The sequence below is a fragment of the Rhinolophus ferrumequinum genome, chromosome 4 (genome assembly GCF_004115265.2).
Source record: "Rhinolophus ferrumequinum isolate MPI-CBG mRhiFer1 chromosome 4, mRhiFer1_v1.p, whole genome shotgun sequence".
Taxonomy (NCBI): Eukaryota; Metazoa; Chordata; class Mammalia; order Chiroptera; family Rhinolophidae; genus Rhinolophus; species Rhinolophus ferrumequinum.
Genome location: NC_046287.1, coordinates 44,740,241 through 44,760,187, shown reverse-complemented (window position 1 = coordinate 44,760,187; position 19,947 = coordinate 44,740,241). Strand labels below are relative to the sequence as shown.

The following is a 19,947-nucleotide window of genomic DNA, read 5'->3' as shown; positions in this document are numbered from 1 at the left end:
GCCCCCCACGGGCAGGCAGCACGGAGAGGTGCGGGCGCCGGGATGGAGGATCGGCCCCCAAACGTCCTGCCACCCGAAGGCCCCCGCCGCCTCCAGCCTCCTTAAGGAGGTGCGCGGCGTGGCGTGTAGGGTACAGCCAGGATGGCGGCGGCCGATACTCACAAAGCCCACTGGAGCCGGTGCTGGTGAACATGGTCCCGCCTGACCCGGAGCCCCGGCGGGGGGACAGTGGGAGGGGAAGCAGAGGTGGAGGGACCCAGCGACCGCGCAGGCGCACTCCCGGCGGGGCGGTGAGTCCCGCAACTCGATTCCCCTCCAGGGGCCGCCTGTGAAGAGCGCATGCGCGTCCTGTAGGTCTCACCGCTCCGGCCGCCCCCTCCCTTCCTGCCTGGAAAGGGAAGTGCGTCCTCAGCGGGAGGTTCCGCCTCTTCGGGTTTTTCCGACGGGCGCGGGCGCCCTTTGGAAAAGCAATGGGATCGTGTAGGAGGAGCAAAGGTGTACCTCCTGGAAGCCACACACCAGTGCCCAGCGCTGCCTGCATGCCCCCGGGGAGCCGAGATGGCAGCAGATTCTTCTGGAATGCGCTGGAGGTTTCCTTGTGACCTCTAACCTCTCCCTGGGTGCTGTCCACGCATGCTCAGGCCTTTGGGGCAGTACCTGAAAGCTTTTGCAGGCCTCAACTATTTTGAAGAGTAGTGAAGGGATCCCCAAACCAAGTGGTTTGAGAAGTGCTGAAACAGGAGTTCATAAAGCGCTCTCATGTTTAAAAAATAGTCAAAAATCAAACCTTTCACTTATTTATGTTCAATTCAACAAACATTCTTAACTAAAGGCATGATAATATGGTATGTAGTCCTTGCTTGAAATTATCTTCCATGATCTATACAGTGTGTACATCTAGTTTGTACTCTGAGGAGCAGTACATGTTGACTGGTAGAAAGCTGTGGGTTTGTCCTCCAAGAAGCAAGTGTTGTCCTTGGGTAGACAGCATGGGCATCACCTGGGATCTTGTTTGGACTTGGCAGCGCCAGATCCTACCCTGGATAGACCTACTATATCATTTAACAAGCGGCCCCCCGCCCTGAGCTGATTTGTATGCAGGTGAAGTCTGAGAAGCACTAGTGCAATGATTCTCAACGGGCTGATTTTGGCCTCCAGGGGGTACTAGCCAATATTTGAAGACATTTTTGGTGCTGCAATTGGGAGAGAGGGCTCCTACTGGCATGTAATGGGCAGAGGCCAGGGATGGTGCTAAACTTCCTACAATGCACATGGCACCCCCCACAATAAAGGATTCTCCTGCCCACCGCTTCCATTATGTGAGGATATGCAACGTCTCATATCCTCACCTGGGGGCCCTCACCTGAGCATGCTGGCGCCTTCATCTTGGACTTCCAGCTTCCAGAACGGTGAGAAATAAGTTATTATTATTTATTTTTAAAAAACAAAACAAAAAAATACCTGCCCAAAATGTCAATAGTGCAGAAGTTTAGAAACGCTTTTGTCATGCAGGGTGGCATGCAGGGTCTCAGCTCCCGCTCCCCACATAAGAACACAGGATACGGTGAGGCCAAAAAGGAATGCCCACGGAGCCATAGGTAGGGGAGTCATACCACTATATTCTCGCTGGCGGCTGAGTTGGAGACGCAGGAAGCAGGAGCCACATGATCCACAATCAACACTCCACCGCTTGCTAGTGTAGCCACAGTAGTTATATCAGTGGCCAATGGCTAACTGGTAACAGCTGATGGCCACCCAGCCACAGCTGATGGCCATCCAATCACAGTTGGTGGCCATTTACTACCTGAGCCAGCACCTTTCCAACGTGAGGCCAAGAGCCTGGAAACTGCGCTCCTGGCTCTGTCCCCACACCTATACTAGTGTAATTCATCTAACCATTATCACACAGTCTCAGATTTTTTCGTGTATCATTTATATTGTCCTTTCCTATATTTACACCTTGTCTCTTCTCTAGATTGTATTATGGAGAACTAATTCAATTACTGGGGATCATCGTTTGCCTTGCTGTGTCTTTTTGAATCTGCTTTCTACATTGGGGTAATAGCGATGGCTTGAAAGAGTGAACCCTTAGCAGGAAGGGAATGTGTCTTACAAAATGTTGTTTCCTAGCCTGTTTTGAGTCTCTTGGTGTGAAGGCACTGTCTTCCTTTAATAAAACACAGCATCTCTAAGGTTTTGGCACCAGAAGGAAAATCTCCAGGTGAGTCCTGGGAGAAGGTTGATGACCAAACATCAATGGCAATGCCTTTCCTGTATTTTTTATAAATCCTTTAGCACAGTGTCCCTTTCATATAACAGAGGTAGACTGGATTTTTTCTGAACATTACTAAGTAGTAGAGGTGTCAACAACAAAAAATAAAAATCACAAACTTCCAAAGTATTGAGTTCTGAACAGATGACAGCTACTGTGCTTTAAGTTTATAGGCCGTATCCTTTTCCATATTCTGATGGATGAGCTCCTTTCCACATTCCCAGGAATTCTATCAGCAACCTTTTAGAGGAATCAGATGATGACTAGTATTGATGGTCAATCCTTGGATAAAGTAGACTTCATACTGCTTCAAACGCACTTTCAGCATATAATATCTATGAAAGCTATATTCATGAGCAAATAGGTCTGGAAATTTTTTAAAGAATAGTTACTTCTTTTTAACAATTTGATAGCTTTCATAATAGATGTTTACTGAACAGGGAGCATTTTGGAAATTCGTAAGCATAGTTTTGATTGTCACAGTGAATTAGGGGATATCACACTGGGTCCAGTGATGCCAGACACAATCCGTTCACCAAAAAAAGAATTGTTCTCTTTCCTAACCAACGTTTGAGTCTCCCATCTCGTGTTTATTACGTAGGTAAAAGCTTGTTTGTATTTATTTTAATCTAAAACTGATTCCATTTTACACGTAAGCACATGTGCTTCGCAGTTTTAATTCATGCTGAATTTTCCAGAAATACCACTATTATACTGTTTTGCTTGTTATTTGCTTGTTGTTTGGAACTTAGCCAAGAATTGTTCACCAATTCAAAAAAACACACAACCCTGAACATTGCATTTGAATCACCAGTATCGGTTTACATTTATGGCTGGTGCATTCTTAGTGATCCTGTATCGTTCACAGAGATATATTAATTTAGCTCTTATTTTTAAAAATACTACAGTATCTGTAATGTTAAATATTAAGAAAAGGTGCTGAGAATATTCAGTTGAATATTGAAAGTGTCCATACTGACAAGATATTTTTTTTCTAGTTCATCTAGATGAACCCATCAAGATTAAGTGAATTTTATCAAGAAAGACAGAGTTGGCAAAGATAGAAACTTCAGGGAATTAAGGAAAGTTTGAAAATCATAGTACTGTCCCTAAAATTTTTTTTAAAATCTAATATGAAGAATCTAAAGCATCATTTCTTACAGAATAGCACAAATGATAGCAATCTGTGGTAATACAAACAATATAAGAGAAATATTAATTTTACTAGCTATGTTTACTAGGTTATTATGAGAGTAAGAGATTTAAATGATTTATTCCATTCTGTTGAGCAATAATAGTGTATAAGAAATCCAAAACAGTAAAAAATAGGCTATGAAAAATTTACACTTTAAAGAATGTTCGTTGCAAGTGAGTGGAAGTAACCTGTATAATAAAGCTTTGCTGACTGCAAATGTAAGATTCATTGGAATAGAAACAATGAGCAGAAAATTTATTTCCTTATGTACAATGGATGCAAGAGTTGTGAAAATTTGAAATTATTAAAAATTATTTCACAGGAAAAATTTTTCCTTTTTCAGTATCATTGTACAACAGACAGAACAGCAACCATGGTCAGCTAGTAACATGGGTTAGTAAACAAAAGTACCAACAGCCATGGTCGCAAGTCATTGAATGATTCATTGACACCCTCAGTCACCAAAAGTCATAGTGAAAGATTAACAAATCAATGAATGCTATCAGTGCTAGTAATAAAACTTAAATTTATGCCTTGAATAAAAGATTATTTTGTAATCTTTGCAGTGACTGTGAAAAGGAGTTTTTCTGATCCTACATATGGAAATAAAATGTCATTCCAATGAAAATTGTTGTAAGATATTTAACTTATTAATACAAACATGGAATTTTTGTTTCAATCAATAAAAAAATTATATAATGACATCAAAATATTATGAAGTGATTTGACACATATTTTATATGTATCAAAAATGTTAAATGAAGTCCTTAAATTGGAAGCAAATGAGATTGATATTATTAAAGAGGAAGGATTGTCGTGAGATTTTCAACAAATTTACATCATTTTAAGAGCTTTCTTGCCCAGGAGTTTCATAGTTTCTTTATTTGTCGCAGATAAAACTAGGTCTAAGATACTGGTTTTGAATTACACTGCTAATTTTGATGCTATTTAAAAATGTATAATGATTAGGTCTAAAGATCAGTGTGGATTTATAATATCACATTAGGTGATTAATCCACTTGAAAATGATGCAACATATTAGCCAATGTTTGTAGGAAACAAGATAGAACATAATTTTGGGGACAAAAAATATCATTTAATCTAATTGCATAAAGGTTTGGCTTCAGCTGAGACTTTCATTCTTCTTTAACATGGGAGCTATATTATTTATTATAGTGTTTCCAACAGCATATTTAGGTGGAAAGGGTTTCAGTGCAGTGGAACAATATTTGACATTTCTTTGAACAAAATTAGAACCTCATTAAATTATATTGATCACATTTAAAAAAAATATTTCAGATTATCACCATCTGTTTTAGTTTGAGTCTCCCCAAAGGCAGAATTTGAGACAAAGTTTCAAGTTTGGGTGGAAGTGGTCCTAAAAAAGAGGAGTGTGAGAAGAAGGAAGTGAGACAGGGAAGGGAAGGATGAAAGACAGTAGAGAGGAATTATCAAATTAGCACTGTGGGCAACTGGCGTCAGGGCTCCAGAGCCATCTGACCATAGGGCAAGGCAGCTGGGATAGTTATCCACTGACTCCCATCAATCCCTGAGGGCTACCGTCAAGCAGTGTAATTTCCCCTCCCTTCCAGCCACCATGTGAGCGGGCAGAGGCTCTGATGGCGGGGCAAGCCCGCGGGCAAAGAGCTGCAGCTGGCGAGTGTGCCCTGACTCAGGGCACTGGTAGTATCACCTGCACCATCCTGGTTCCGGTTTGCATAGCACACTAAGAAAGCTACGCCAAGAAAATTACACATGGAAATGACGGTGTGGGGTGTTTTTAGGGAAGTGATGGGGTTGGTTTGCTTTTTTTTTCTCTTCTCAGTCTTCCTCCAGTACCCACCTTAGAAGTTCAACACATCGTTTCTCTAAAGCTTTTTTTTTTTTTCTGATTCATTTCTGTTTCCCATCACATATCAAAGGATGTGTTCTCCAGGGTCTGTGTTCTAGAGATGGAACATACGCCCTAACATGTGGTGGGATTTCAGAACAGATCAGTTTTCTGTCAGACTTCATCACTAACCCTTCAAAACATAGGGAAGTAATTTTTAAGTCACTCATATAGAGCCTGTCACATTTGTGAGACAATTAACTTCCTCATTTTCTCTACTCTGACCATCTGCTCTTTCTTGGAGGCTAAGTTAAGGTTACTTCTCTTTCTCACGTCATATACAAACATGTCTGGTCTGTTGGTACCACACATGTCCTAACTCATCTACACTAGTTTTTATTCTGCTGTGCATAGTTCCTCTGCTCTCTCATTTTTCTTTACATCCTGTGTGGCATCACTTCTGATCTTCTTACTTCTCTTATATACAAACTAATATATTTACAGCTGGATGCAAGCACTGTGTGTTCTAGCGTAGTTACACCCAAACACCTACAGATCTATGTATTATTTTATGATAAATTTCTTTCCTTTGTTTCTTTATATCAAAGTAAGGGTGTTATATTGATTATTAAAAGTATGCATAGCATATATTCTTTGAGTTTAATTTAGGTTATTAAAGGTAGAATTACAGAAGATTTGTTATAAAAGGGAGAATTGGGTCTCCTAGAAATAAGTACCATTAGACTAGATATGTGCCATTTATGCCATGCATAATATTTGCCAAAATGTAATTGGGTTCTGAATAGCCTAATTTGAATAAAAACAATGCAGTTGTAGGTAATTTTCAAAATTGTGTATCAGATGTGTAAGATAAAGACATTTTCTTATACCTTGCTTTTAGGTATAGCATTTATAAATAGGAGACTCAGAAACTTTTAGTTGTCTTAATTTGTCCATACATATTCCAGAACACTATTCCATTGGTTCAAATATTTATAATTCATAGGATTTGTTTTTTCATTTGTCCAGCATAAGGAGAGTCTCTCAGTCACTCACTTACCTGGCTCCAGCCTCCATCACCCCACAGGCATAGCTCACCTTCAACTACCTCTGCAGATGAACCTGTGGTCCAGTCACTAGGGCCAATTCTGACATTAGATAAGAGGCATTTGAGAGGTTCCAGTCCACTGCTCTGTGATGGTGGCTGGACGCCATGCCCTTGAGCTCCTTTTGCCCTTGGGTTCCTCTATCAAAGGAAGCACACACTACATGGCGGTCATTGTGTAATTGCTTATCTCCTCCGCTCACCTTCAGGCAGGCCCTGTCTTTATCTTCATTTCTTGAAGTCTTAGCTTAGTGATTGGCACACAGTAGGGCTTTAATATCTATTTATATATTGAATGAGATGAATCAGGAAATGCAGCATCAAGCCACATTTGCTGCTTCCCGAGGTCTGACAAATGGGTGGGCTTTACATTTTTGAGATAACCAGTGGCTACTCATACTCCAATGAAGGAGCATTGCATGCCCTGTGCTCCTAGACTTTTTTTTTCTTCCCGTTATACTCCACTAACACTGTTTATGATGGTTAATTTTATGTGTCAACTTGGCAAGGCCACGATACCCAGATATTTGATCAAGTATATCTCAATGTTGCTATGAAGATATTTTTTAGATGAGATTAACATTTAAATCAGCAGACTGAGTAAAACAGATTACTCTTGCGATGGACTGAATGTTTGTATCCCCACTCTAAAGTCCTATGTTGAAGCCCAAATCCCCAATGAAATGGGGTTTGGAGGCAAAGACTCTGGGACGTAAGAAGGTTACGAGGGTATAGCCCTCATGAAAGGGATTAGTACCCTTATAAGAAGAGACATGAGAAAAATGGTGTCTCTCTCTACCATGTGAGGCTACAGCGAGAAGGTGCCCATCTGCAAATCAAGAAGAGGGCTCTCACCAGGAACCAAATTAGCTGCCACCTTAATCTTGGAACTCCCAGACTTCAGAACTGTGAGAAAAACATTTCTGTTGTTTAAACCACCCAGACTATGGTATGTTTTAAAAGAAGCCCAAGTAACCCACGAGGTTGTTAAGACTATCCTTCATAACAGAAGAAGGACCTTCATTCAATCAAATGAAGGCCTTAAGTAAAAAGCTGACCTTCTTTGAATAAGATGGAATTCTGCCAGCAGATGGCCTTCAGACTCAAACTGCAACATCAGCTCTTCCTCAAGTCTCCAGCCTCCTCGTCTATCCTGCAGATTTTGGACTCGCCAGCCCCCACAATCACATAAGCCAATTCCATAAAATAAATCAATAGTCAGATAGGCAGATAGATAGATAGATAGATAGATAGATAGATAGATAGATAGATAGATAGATAGATAGATAGGTATGGGAAATGGAGAAATATGTGGATATACAGAGATATGTAGTTATACATCCTACTGATTCTATTTCTCTGGAGAACCCTAATACAGCATCCCACCCCCTTCCAAGGACCAATGACCTGCCTGTCCCCATGTGCCCTCGCAGGAACCCCCTGTTGTCAGTTGCACCACAACCCAGGTTGAGTGTATAGCGTGCCTGACTAGGCTTGCCCTCAGCCTTTCACAGAGGTCACTCAGATCTGGTTCTGGAACACCAGACCCCTGTATTAGTCATGTTTTTTATTTTCTATATTTTATGGTGTTTGACATCCCAGGTCCTGGAGAGACTGACCCGCTCACGGCCAGCTGATTCCTAGAGACAGTAAACAACTTTCCTGTGAACCTGCCTTTCATATGCAAACCAACTAATCCTGGGCTCCTGCTCCCAACTGCCTCCTTCGTCTAACTCTCACACACCAAGTCAATATTCCCCTCTCCTAAATTACCCAGGGCCAAATACCAGAAAACTAGAGCCCACGCTTATAGCTCACAGCCTACCAAAATTATTCAAACTATTCAACCCTAAACTTGCTCAAACTTGACTACCCTTCCTTGCCCGTGCATCCCTGAAGAAAGCACAGTAAAGACTCTGGGCTGTGCTCTTTCCTCATTCCTGCCTCCTGACTAACACTGCTGCTTCCCCACGTGGTCCTGTGTGGCTTGCTGTGCTTCCTCCTCTTGAGAACTGAAGATAATACACTTTTCTTCAAAGGCAGTTGTCTCCATGTCTGTCATCATACCATACCTGATTAAAATAAATCCCAGGTACATTTCAAGACAACTCCACCTCCCTTCCTTCCCTCTCCCTTTCCACTCCCCCTTCCCTACCAAGTATGGACAAAGGATTTCCAAAACCATTGTAAAATAATTTATGCTCTAGGACAGTCTCAAAAAGCCTGCTGGTAGAACTGCATAAATAAGGGGATTTGGCATTTTCCTTTATGTTGTTTCAGTGATAGTATACATGTAGAAAAACTGAGGTTGCTTAAAAAGTGAGGTGATTATTCTGATTTGGCAATTATTTATATCCTTAGACCTGCTGGGATTGGAGTATTTATTTATAAGGAAATTATTCAGCAATGAGTGCCCTACCAATGGCTAAAAAGATATGAAAGAATAGAAACCTGGGTTGTTATTTTTTGAACCAGCTGATAGCAGTGTGTTTTCATGTGCAGGCCAGGGAGATTTTACCCTGTGCAAAGATGCCAGACCAACAGACTGGGTCTCAGGTGGACACTGCATGAAGGAATCAGACTCCAAGGAGGAAGGAACGCCCACAATAGCGGGGGCATCCTGACACTGACCTTGGACAGACCATATGTCCATCCGGCTGAGTCTCCTTTTTAACAAGCCACTGCCTTTGTGCTCCTCCCATTCTTCCAACACAAACATGCCCTTCATTGGTTATAACCTTGATCTCTGGTACTCATGCCCCTATGTTTTTCCCTTGCAGTTGCTTAGTGTAATATTTTTAACCAAACCTGCTCTACAGCCACCAGGTAACTAGAAAATCGATTCAATACCCTCCAGATTTGTTATTCTCTTTGAAGTGAGTTTTTCAAACACCTTCAACCTTCTCTTTCCAGATTAAATTTTTCTGTAACTTTTCAACACGTTGATCGTTTTTATTTTTTTAATCCTCTCCAATTTTCCACATTATTCTTACACCATGGAGTTTAAATGGTGTATGAGACTCCACATGTAAAATACAGGCATTAAATATCATTGATCGTGATACATTTGTGATGATAACTAACAAGGTCTACTCTCTTATTTTAGATTTCCTAGAGGAAGGGAAAAGAGACGCTAACACCATCTGCCAAGAAACCCAAGAGTTGGATTGATAAGGAAAATAATCCACCTGGATTTTAAGACAAAAGGTAGGTATCATTAAAAAAAATTATTCCAAGAAAATTCACAGCAGAACAAACTTTGCCCCATAGTGTCCATAAATTCTAGCTAACAGCCCATCATGCCAAATCTGAAAAGGTCAGGGCTTTTATCAGCAATTCTTTTTAACAGAAATGATTTGTGGACTGTTACTGTATGCTGTGTGTTCTGTATCATCTAAAAAACACACTAAGCACAGGTCCTGCCTGTATCTATATAAATTACACATTACATTGTAAGTTCTTGCTATTAATATTAGCATTTAGTAATTATACTCTGAACATTGGCAAGCAGTCTAACACAGTTCTCAGAATTGAGTCTGTTTATTTGTGCCAGAATATTCATAAGACAGTTTTGTTTTGTTTTTAATTTTTTATTAGGGAATATTGGGGAACAGTGTCCAGGAACCATCAGCTCCAAGTCATTGTCCTTCAGTCTAGTTGTGGAGCGCACAGCTCAGCTCCAAGTCCAGTTGCTGTTTTCAATCTTTAGTTGCAGGGGTCACAGCCCACCATCCCATGTGAGAATTGAACCAGCAACCTTGTTACTGAGAGCTGGCGCTCTAACTAACTGAGCCATCTGGCTGCCCCTCCAGAAGCTGAGCTGCGGCTTTTTGTCTTCAATCTAGTTGTGGAGGGCACAGCTCACTGGCCCATGTGGGAATCGAACCGGCAACCCTGTTGTTCAGAGCTCGAGCTCTAACCAACTGAGCTATCCGGCCGCCCATAAGACAGTTTGTTTTTAAAGTAGTAATTAGGACCAAAGAACCAGAAGAGTGTGATCATGCCATTTGATGAAAGACCCAGAAATGCAGGTTCTAGCTTACTTCCACCAGATCCTGATCGTCGGGAAGTCAAGCTACTCCCTCTGTGGTGTTCTCAGGGTGTGCTGAAACAGAGGGGAGAGAAGATTCATTCTCTCTCTTCCTCTTTCTTGCGCGATCCTCTTCTGGTCTGCTTATCACTGCAGCTTCTCTCATTGGCCTGAGGTTCAAATGGGGCCTGCCACACTCAAATGTGCAGATGAACCATTACTGAGGGAAGCAGGCTGGGCGTGAGCAATCAACAGACACTCTTCGCTGGCACATTAATCACACAGTAATATTCTCCCACTTACACAAATAAATGTGTGCTCTCTCAGTTTTTGATTTGTCTTTCATTTTCCCACTTTTGACAGTGACCCAGATACAAAGAACTGATTTTTTCTTTTTCTGTGAAAAGTCAACAATACAGGCATAACAACAGCCCCTAAAGTAGTAGGGACAATAGGGGATGCTGGACAGTGTCTTGAACTAATCAGCACACATCCCACCTGAAGAGCTGAGCCACTCCTCAGCTCTACACAGGAATGCCGTGAGGGAGTGGAGGATGTATAATAGAAATGCAGCCCCGAGCTTTGGACTTTAATGAAGAATTTCTCAACTATTAAATGTTGGCTCATATTGATATATGTCGACCAATCAAAACAATGCCGCAGGAAGGCCTGCAGCAGACAGGTGTGCACAGTGCCCGCTCCACGGCTTCACAGGGTGCCATTACATTGTACACTAAACACAGTATCATAGTGCCCCCGCAGCTGTGCAGCACAGGGGCCTGGGTCCAAACCTCAGAAGGTCTCTGAGCAGAGCTTCTCTACGACGCTGCTTTCCAGACGTCAGTAAGCACAAAACCACTGAGATGCTTGTTTAAAATGCAGAGTCCTGAGGCTCGTGACCTGAGATTCAGAGGCAAGGCCTAGGAACTTGCATTTTTAAAAACCAAACATTTTTAATAAACTTTATTTTTTAAAAAAGCTTTCAATGTACAGAAAAATTGAGAAGAGAGTGTAAAGAGTCCCCATAAACCCTACCCCTTACGTTACTATGTTATATTTGTGACAATTAGTAAACCCACATTGATCCATTTTTATGAACTAAAGTCATGTCTCTTTAGGCTCTTCTTGGTTGTGACAGGTTTTCAGACTTTCCTTGTTTTCAATGATCTTGAGTGTTTTGGGAAGTATTGGTTTGGTCGTTTGTAGGGTATCCCTTTATTGGAACTTGTCTGATGTATTTCTTATGATACGATTGAGGTTATGGATTGTTGGAAGGAAGATCACCCAGGTAAAATGCCGTTTTCATCACATCGTATCAAGTGTATATGCTATCAACCTGACTCATCACTGCTTCTGTTGACCTGATCACCTGGCTGAGGCAGTGTTCGGTTTCTCTACTGTAAAATTACTCCCCCACCCCCATACTCTCCTCTTCAAAAGGAAGTCTCTACGTGCAGCCCACACTTCAGGGGGGGTTATGTTTCACCTCTCTGAGGACAAAGTATCTATATAAATTATCTAGAATTCCTCTGCCCAAGAGATTTGTCCCTTTTCCTCCATTTATTTATTCCACCCTTTATTTATATCATCATGGATTCATGAGTATTTATTTTGTTCTTTGGGTTTATAACCCAACATGTACTACTTAATTTGTTTTCTTGCTCTAATTGTCCCAGCTTTGGCCACCACGAGCTCTTTCAGTTGGCTCCCGGGTCTCTTTGACATACCACCCTCAACGCTGCCTTTGAGTCAGCATTTTAACAAACTCCCCAAGTGGTTCTGGTGCAGGCCGTCCAAGGACTGCACTGTGAGCGATGTGGCTCCAGGGTGTGCCGGGAGCTCTGCAAACTGCAGAATCCCACCCATTCTTTGACTCCTTCAGCGAACGGGTAAACACTGACTCCTCTTTCTGTCTTGTCCATTTCAGCAAACACTTATTGAGTGTCACTTCCCTGCCTCCTCCCTGCCAGGTGCTGTGCTGGATGCTGCACATGAAGAGCTTGTCTGGAAATTCAGACTTGGGGGTGAGCATGCTTGTTGGGGGGAGAATATGTATGTGGTTAACCGGAGACAGGAAGAGAAGAATCTACTAGCCTTTTATCTGTCCTTAGTCAGCTCCCCAGAGACTAGAAAAGAGCATGTTAAGAATTGGGAGAGGACATCACGTATAAGGGACAGAGCAGGGTCCCAGGGGACATGATGGGGGTCAGGGTGGGGCTGGGCTCAAAAGTACATATGGAAGATCTGGAATTAAACAGGAATAAAATGCTTTATCCTCTGAGACTGAAGAAAAGGAAATTGGCTACAGAAATTTTTATAAATTGAGCGGTGGGGGCGGCACATTTGAGATGACCTGTGATGGCTTAAATTTTCTCAGTGGAACAGGAGCCGGTCATCCTTACTAGACTGGGGAGTCTGGGGTTAAACATGCAGCCTGAGAGGGCATTAACGGTTTGAAATGGCAGTTGGAGGGTGTATCAATTAGAATCCAGTCAGCAGAGAAAAACCACAGCAATAGTTGAAAAAGACAAAACTATATACAAAGAACTGTTAACTACATGAACATTAAAAGAGAACTTCAAGATATCGTGGAGGATATTGTTACAGAGAACACACCGGAGGCTTTCTCACTGTTACGCTAATAATGCCTTGTGAATGTATGATCTATGGAAAGATCCCTGTAGTTTTACCTGCTGATGCTGACTGTTGGAGAATAAATTTTGGATATTCTCCCCTTCCCCCCAAAAAAATATATCACCGAGGAGGCAGCTACCACTACTCGGGCTGGTCAAACAAGGCAAGTGTCTGGAATTATGGAAACCTACAACGTACAGGAGTGATGCCATGGGCGGAGGACCCAGACCTCTGGGAAGGGCCTTCTGGCCAGCTGGTGATGGTCGGGGAGAAAATGCAGCTGTCTTTGCAAGTGTGGGAACAACTGAACGCTGGATTCACTGCCGCTACAGGAAGGCATTGCCCCTCGTGCGTGCAGAGGTGTTGCTCAGAGGAACCACAAGCAGAAAGGAGGTCGCATGTCCTTCCTCAGGGCTTGCAGCCTTCCTGTAGCACCCCTAACTGGTAAAGCCCAGCATGGGGTCTCAGCCCAGCATCACGAAGCCAAGTAGAGAAGCCTGGGTTTGGAGCTGAGAGGCAGTGACAAAGCCCTCAAGTGTGTGAGTGACATTTAGGAACTGTATGCATATGTGAGTCTCTATGGTGGCTGAATTTCTTTCCTCCCTTGTCTGTAAATCATTGTTTTCCTAGGCCCTTGCCATACTGGAGGTTTCTCCTCATTCCAAGGCTCAGCCACTGGTTCTCTTGGTTGCTTAACTTCCTCCAGAATATGCTTGATGGACCTTCTGGGTCAAAAGGAACTAAGCAAGTGTTACAAGTGTCCCCTGAAGGATGAGTAGATAAATAAAACATGGCATATTTATATGTATGTAATGGAATATTATTCAGCCTTAAAAAGGAAGGACATTCTGACATATGCTACAACATGGATGAACCTCGAGGACATTACTCGTATGCTAAGTGAAATAAGCCAATCACAAAAAAGACAAATACTACACAATTTCACTTATATGAGGCACCTAGAGTTGTCAAATTTATAGAGACAAAATAGAATGGTGGTTACCGTGGCTGGAGGTGGGAAGAATAGAGAGCTGTTGTTTAAGGGCTACAGAGTTTCAGTTTTACAAAATGAAAACTGTTCTGTAGATGGATGGTAGTGATGGTTACACAACAATGTGAATATTCTTAACACCGCTCAACTATACACTTAAAAGTTGTTACGATGGTGAATTATATATTATATGTGTTTTGCCATGATTTAAAAATTGAAGAAAGGAGCTAAACAAAAGTGACAGCTGGAAGATACGGGAGGGCGACCCCTACCCTCACATCTGTCCATAGTGATTCATCCCTCCACTCGTCTTCATGAGCAGTATTTTCCAGGCTTTGCTTCATAAGTTCCAAAGTGCTTGTGTCCTCATTTGGTCTGCTGCCCCCCGCCCAACCCCAGGTGTGTATGTATGTATTTATGGGCAGCCTTCCCCTCTAGTTTTTCTGTGAATATGATATTTCAGTGGATGACAATAATAGCTAATAGTAATTGAGCATTTACAATATGCCAGGCACATGTATTATCCACAACAAATCTCTGTTGCAGATATTGTTCTCATCTGCATTTTATCAATGAGGAAACTAAAGCTCAGAGGGGTTGTGACTGGCCTTAGGTCACCTACTGTGTTTCCCCCAAAATAAGACCTAAGCGGACAATCAGTTCTAATGTGTCTTTTGGAGCAAAAATTAACATAAGACCCGGTCTTATTTTACTATAGTATAAGACCGGGTCTTATATAACATAACATAACATAACATAATATAATATAATATGATATAAAATACTGGGTCTTACATAACATAATATAAGATCAGGTATAATATAATATAATATAGAATACGGGTGTTGGCTGGCCCGAAGGCTCAGGCGGTTAGAGCTCCATGCTCCTAACTCCAAAGGCTGCCGGTTCGATTCCCACATGGGCCAGTGAGCTCTCAACCACAAGGTTGCCAGTTCGATTCCTCGACTCCCGCAAGGGATGGTGGGCTGTGCCCCCAGCAACTAGCAACTGGCAACTGGACCTGGGGCTGAGCTGCGCCCTCCACAAGTAAGATTGAAAGGACAACAACTTGACTTGGAAAAAAAAAAGGCCTGGAAGTACACACTGTTCCCCAATAAAGTCTGTTCCCCTTCCCAATAAAATATATATAAAAAAAAATTCATTAAAAAAAGAAGAAATATAATATAATATAATATCAGGTCTTATACTAATTTTTGCTCCAAAAGATGTATTAGAACTGATTGTCCGGCTAGGTCTTATTTTCCGGGAAACGGTATCTGCTAAGTGGAAAAGCCAGGACTCACCTGGGCTCTCTGCCTGTGTCGTGCTGGTAACCGCTGTACTCCACCGCCCCCTAGTGGATTCTCTAGTCTTGCATGGTCTCACTGACACTACTCAGGAGCCCCAGTTTCTCTCCCACTCAATAAGTCATTTCACAGTGGTTATTTATGCTTCCCGTGCAGTGTCGAGTTTCGCAGCATGCCCCCTTTTTTCAGCCCTGGCACCTCACTGACTGTATTACGACAAGTGGCAGCAGTGGCTGAGTTTTGCTTCACACCTAGTGAGGCTTCCCAGGTTTCCATCTTGCCCAGGAACATCCCTGGTGGCTTCCAGGTCTTGTGGCAGGATTAAGATGTGTTCGTTACAATAGCTGTCACTCTCTGCAGGAACATCTCTGATAGATTTAAGAGTATTCCTAAGCCTCTCTGGGTGTATTGATCCTTTGAATGGTAAAGAAACTCCTGGATTTCTATATCCCAGCTACATGAGTGTTTGGGGGGTAAACAGCTCTCCCAGTTTCTCTATTGTTCTGCGTGGTCTGTGTGGGGTTGAGTCAGGGGATTGACTGAGAAGTGCCTTTTCTATTCCACACACGCCATGTGGATGCCTTCAGGATTTCTGGCAGGTAAATGTGAGTATACTGGATGATGTGGATATCTTTTGTTGTTTGATCCAGGATTCAATTGAGGTTCATGCATTGCATTTGGTTGTTCTGTTTGTTTAGTCTCTTTCATGTCTTTTCTTTTTTAAAAACATTTTTATTAAAATATAGCTAACATACAATATTATATTATTTCAGGTGTACACCATAGTTATTCAACACATAGTTATTCAACCTTTATATAAATAAAGAAGTTATTACCATGGTAAGTCCAGCAACCATCTGACGCTGTACCACGCTATCACAGTATTATTGACTATATTCCCCATGCTGTACATTATATCCCCATGACTTCTTTGTTTTATCCCTGGAAATTTGGACCTCTTATTTCCCTTCACCTTCCTCCCCCTTTTAAATTTTTCAATTACAATTGACATTCAATATTATTTTATATTAATTTCAGGTGAACAGCATAGTGGTTAGATATTTGTATAATTTAAGAAATAATTCCCAGGGCGGCCAGATGGCTCAGTTGATTAGAGTGTGAGCTCTCAACAAGGTTGCCAGTTCAATTCTCGCATGGGATGGTGGGCCGCGCCCCCTGCAACTAAAGATTGAAAAACAGTGACTGGACTTGAAGCTGAGCTGCGCCTTCCACACCTAGATTGAAGGACAACTTGGAGCTGATGGGCCCTGGAGAAACACACTGTTCTCCAATATTCCCCAATAAAAAATAAAAAAAGAACTAGTTCCTCTGACTAGTCTAGTACCCACCTGGCACTATACATAGTTATTACCATATCATTGACTATATTCCTTGTGCTTCACTTTACATCCCCATGACTATTTTGTAACTATCAGTTTGTACTTTTTAATCCTTTCACCTTTTTCATCCTGCCCCCCAACCCCCTCCCATCTATCACCCTGCTATATCTAGTACCCATCTGCACCATGCATAGTTATTACCATATTATTGACTATATTCCTTATGCTGTACCCTACATCCCCATGATCACTGTGTAACAACAAATTTGTGCTTCTTAATCCCTTCTTCTTTTTCACTCCCCCCGAATCCTCCTCCCCCGGTAACCATCAATATGTTCTCTATACCTATGAGTTTGTTGCTGTTTTGTTTGTTTATTTTGTTCTTTAGATTCTACATATAAGCGAAATCACATTGCATCTGTCTTCCAATGTCTCTGACAAACTCCACTCTGCACAATACCCTCCAGGTCCCTCGATGCCGTGGCAGATGGCAAAAACCCATTCCCTTCCCTGACTGAGCAATATTCCATTGTGGATATGTACCACCACCTCTTTATTCATTCTTCTATCAACAGGTACCCAGTCTGCCTCCATGTCTTGGGTATTGTAAACAATGCTGCAGTGAACATATGGATGCACACATCCCCTTGAAATAACATTTGACTTTCTTCAGATAAATACCCTGAAGTGGGATTACTGGGTCTTTCTTTGTCTCTTGTTATAGCCTCTGTTTTAAAGTCTATTTTGTCTAGTATAAGTATTGCTACCCCAGTTTTTTTTGTTTTGTTTTGTTTTTTATTTCCATTTTAATGAAATTATCTTTTTCCATCCCTTTACACTCCATCTGTGTGTGTCTTTCAATCTGAAGTGAGTCTCTTGTAGGCAGCATATGTAAGGGTTTTGTTTTCTTATCCATTCAGCCCTCCTTTGTCTTTTGAGTGGAGGATTTAATCCATTTATTAGGTTGCGGTTTTTGCAATTTTTTTTTAAACCCTTTAAATCGCAATTACTTTTGCACCAACCTAATACATTGAAAGTAATTGTTGCTAGATATGTAGCTATTGCCATTTTATCATTCATAATTTTGATTTTTTTTTTTTCATCTTAAAGAATTCCCTTTAACATTCCTTGTAATACTGGTTTGGTGGTGATGAACTCCTTTAGCTTTTTCTTGTCTGGGAAGCTCTTTCTCTGTCTTCCAATGCTAAATGATAACTTTGCTGGGTAAAGTAATCTTGGTTGTAGGTCTTCGCTTTTCATCACCTTGAGTATTTTATGCCAATCCCTTCTGGCCTGTAGAGTTTCTGTTGATAAATCAGCTGACAATGTTATGGGAGTTTCCTTGTAGGTAACTAGTTGCCTTTCTCTTGCTGCTTTTAGGATTCTCTCTTTGTCTTTAACCTTTTCCATGCTCATTCTAATTATGTGTCTAGGTGTGGGCCTGTTGGATTCATCTCGTTTGGGACTCTCTGCACTTCCTGGACTTATATGTCTATTTCTTTTGCCAGGTTAGGAAAGTTTTCAGTCATTATTTCTTCAAATAGGTTCTCAATCCCTTGCTTTCTCTCTTCTCCTTCTGGTACCTCTATGATGTGAATGTTGTTATGCTTGATGTTGTCCCAGAGGCCTCTTAAATCACCCTCATTCTTTTGGATTCTTTTTTTCTTTTTGCTGCTCTGATTGGGTGTTTTCTGCTACCTTGTCTTCCAAATCACTGATTCAACCCTCTGCTTCATCTGGTCTGCTGGTGATTACTTCTAGTGCATTCTTCATTTCAGTTATGTATTCTTCACTTCTGAGTGGTTCTTCTTTATGGTTTCTGTGTCCTTTTTTATGTTTGTTATCTCTTTGTTGAAGTTCTCACTAAGTTCCTTGAGCATACTTATTTGAACTCTGTATCTGGCAGGTTGCTTGCCTCCATTTTGTTTAGGTCTTTTTCTGGATTTTTCTCCTGTTCTTTCATTTGGGACTCATTTACGTGTTTCCTCATTTTGGCTGCCTCTCTGTTGTTTCTGTGTATTAGGCAGACCTGCTACATCCCCCAGTCTTGGCCAGGTGGCCTTATGTTGTTGGTGCCCTATAGGGCCCAGTGGCACATTCTCCCTGGTCACCCGTACCAGAAGTGTCCCTTGTATGGGTCGTGTGTGCCTTCTTGTTATATTTGAGCCTTGAACGCTATTGACAGGTCAGTGGGTGGGATTGACCCTTAGACTGATTGGCTGTGGGGTTTGGCCACATCCGCAGCTTATGGGCTGCTGTGGGGGTGGGGGCGCTTACCCCACTGAGTGGTATTTGCCCCAGTGAACTCTGATGCCTGTTGAGACCACCCTTTAAAACGTGTGCCACTTGTGGGGCTAATTGGGCAGTGCTCTGCTGTGGTCTGAAGCCAACCTCCAAAATATGTTGATTCTGGCCCCTCTAGCTAAGGGCTCCGGTGCAGGCCCAAGTCACCCACTGCCTGTGACCAAACAGGGACTACCTGGTAAGAGCTACAAAGTGATCCGTGGTTGTTCACTGCCTCTGCTAACCCTGGAGGCATGTGGGAGAGGCCACACTGCAAACTGAGGGTGTCTGCTACCAGTACCAGGCCTAGGGTAGCTCTGCAAAGTGCCAGGACACTCCAAGGCCTACTACCACCTGCCATCTCCCTCATGGTTCAGCCGCTGATAAAGCCTCATGCAGTACACAAGTTGGGTGAGGCAGGGTCCCAGGGACTCACCAGAGCGGGAAGAGTTGTGGTTACCAGGTTAATGTAAATTCTGGTTTGGTGACAGTGCTGAGCCTGTAGCTACTCAGCAAAAGTCTCAGAACACACAGAGGGCAGTCACCACCCACCTGGGGTCTGTTGGACTCTGATTGTTTTCCAAGAAAGCGTGCAATGCAGGTGGGGCTGGCTGCTCTAGGAGAAAGTGCCTCCAGCGTTGGGGGAGTTGGGTTAGATGTGATCCCAGTGAGTCAGCAGGGCAGAGCTGTAGAACTCACCAGACCAGTTAGATTCAGATTTGGCCGTAAGCATAGGGGGTGGGCTCAACACAGGAATGATGGTGCCTGCCTGCCAGTTACATGGAAGTAGGACCTCCTCCCAGGGAAATGGTGACTGTCCTCCAGCCTTAACCTGAAGCAACACAACTGAGTCTGCTCCCTGTATGTCTCTGACACCCTGGAGTTACTGTCCCTCCACCGGAGCCCAAAGTGAGTGCCTACGAGTGAGAAAGTCCGTATGCCGGCCCTTTAAGAGGAC

At 42.4% G+C, this 19,947-nt stretch overlaps 1 protein-coding gene across 1 annotated transcript in view; it reads right to left on the bottom strand.

Moving 5' to 3' along the window:
• UBAC2 (UBA domain containing 2) overlaps window positions 1-557 on the bottom strand; it is a 156,515-nt gene extending 155,958 nt beyond the window's left edge. Inside the window, exon 1 of the mRNA XM_033104386.1 lies at window positions 163-557. Coding sequence (XP_032960277.1) covers window positions 163-541 — 379 coding nt within the window. The 5' untranslated portion in view covers window positions 542-557. The remainder of the gene's footprint in view (window positions 1-162) is intronic.
• Between the last annotated feature and the right edge of the window lie 19,390 nt (window positions 558-19,947).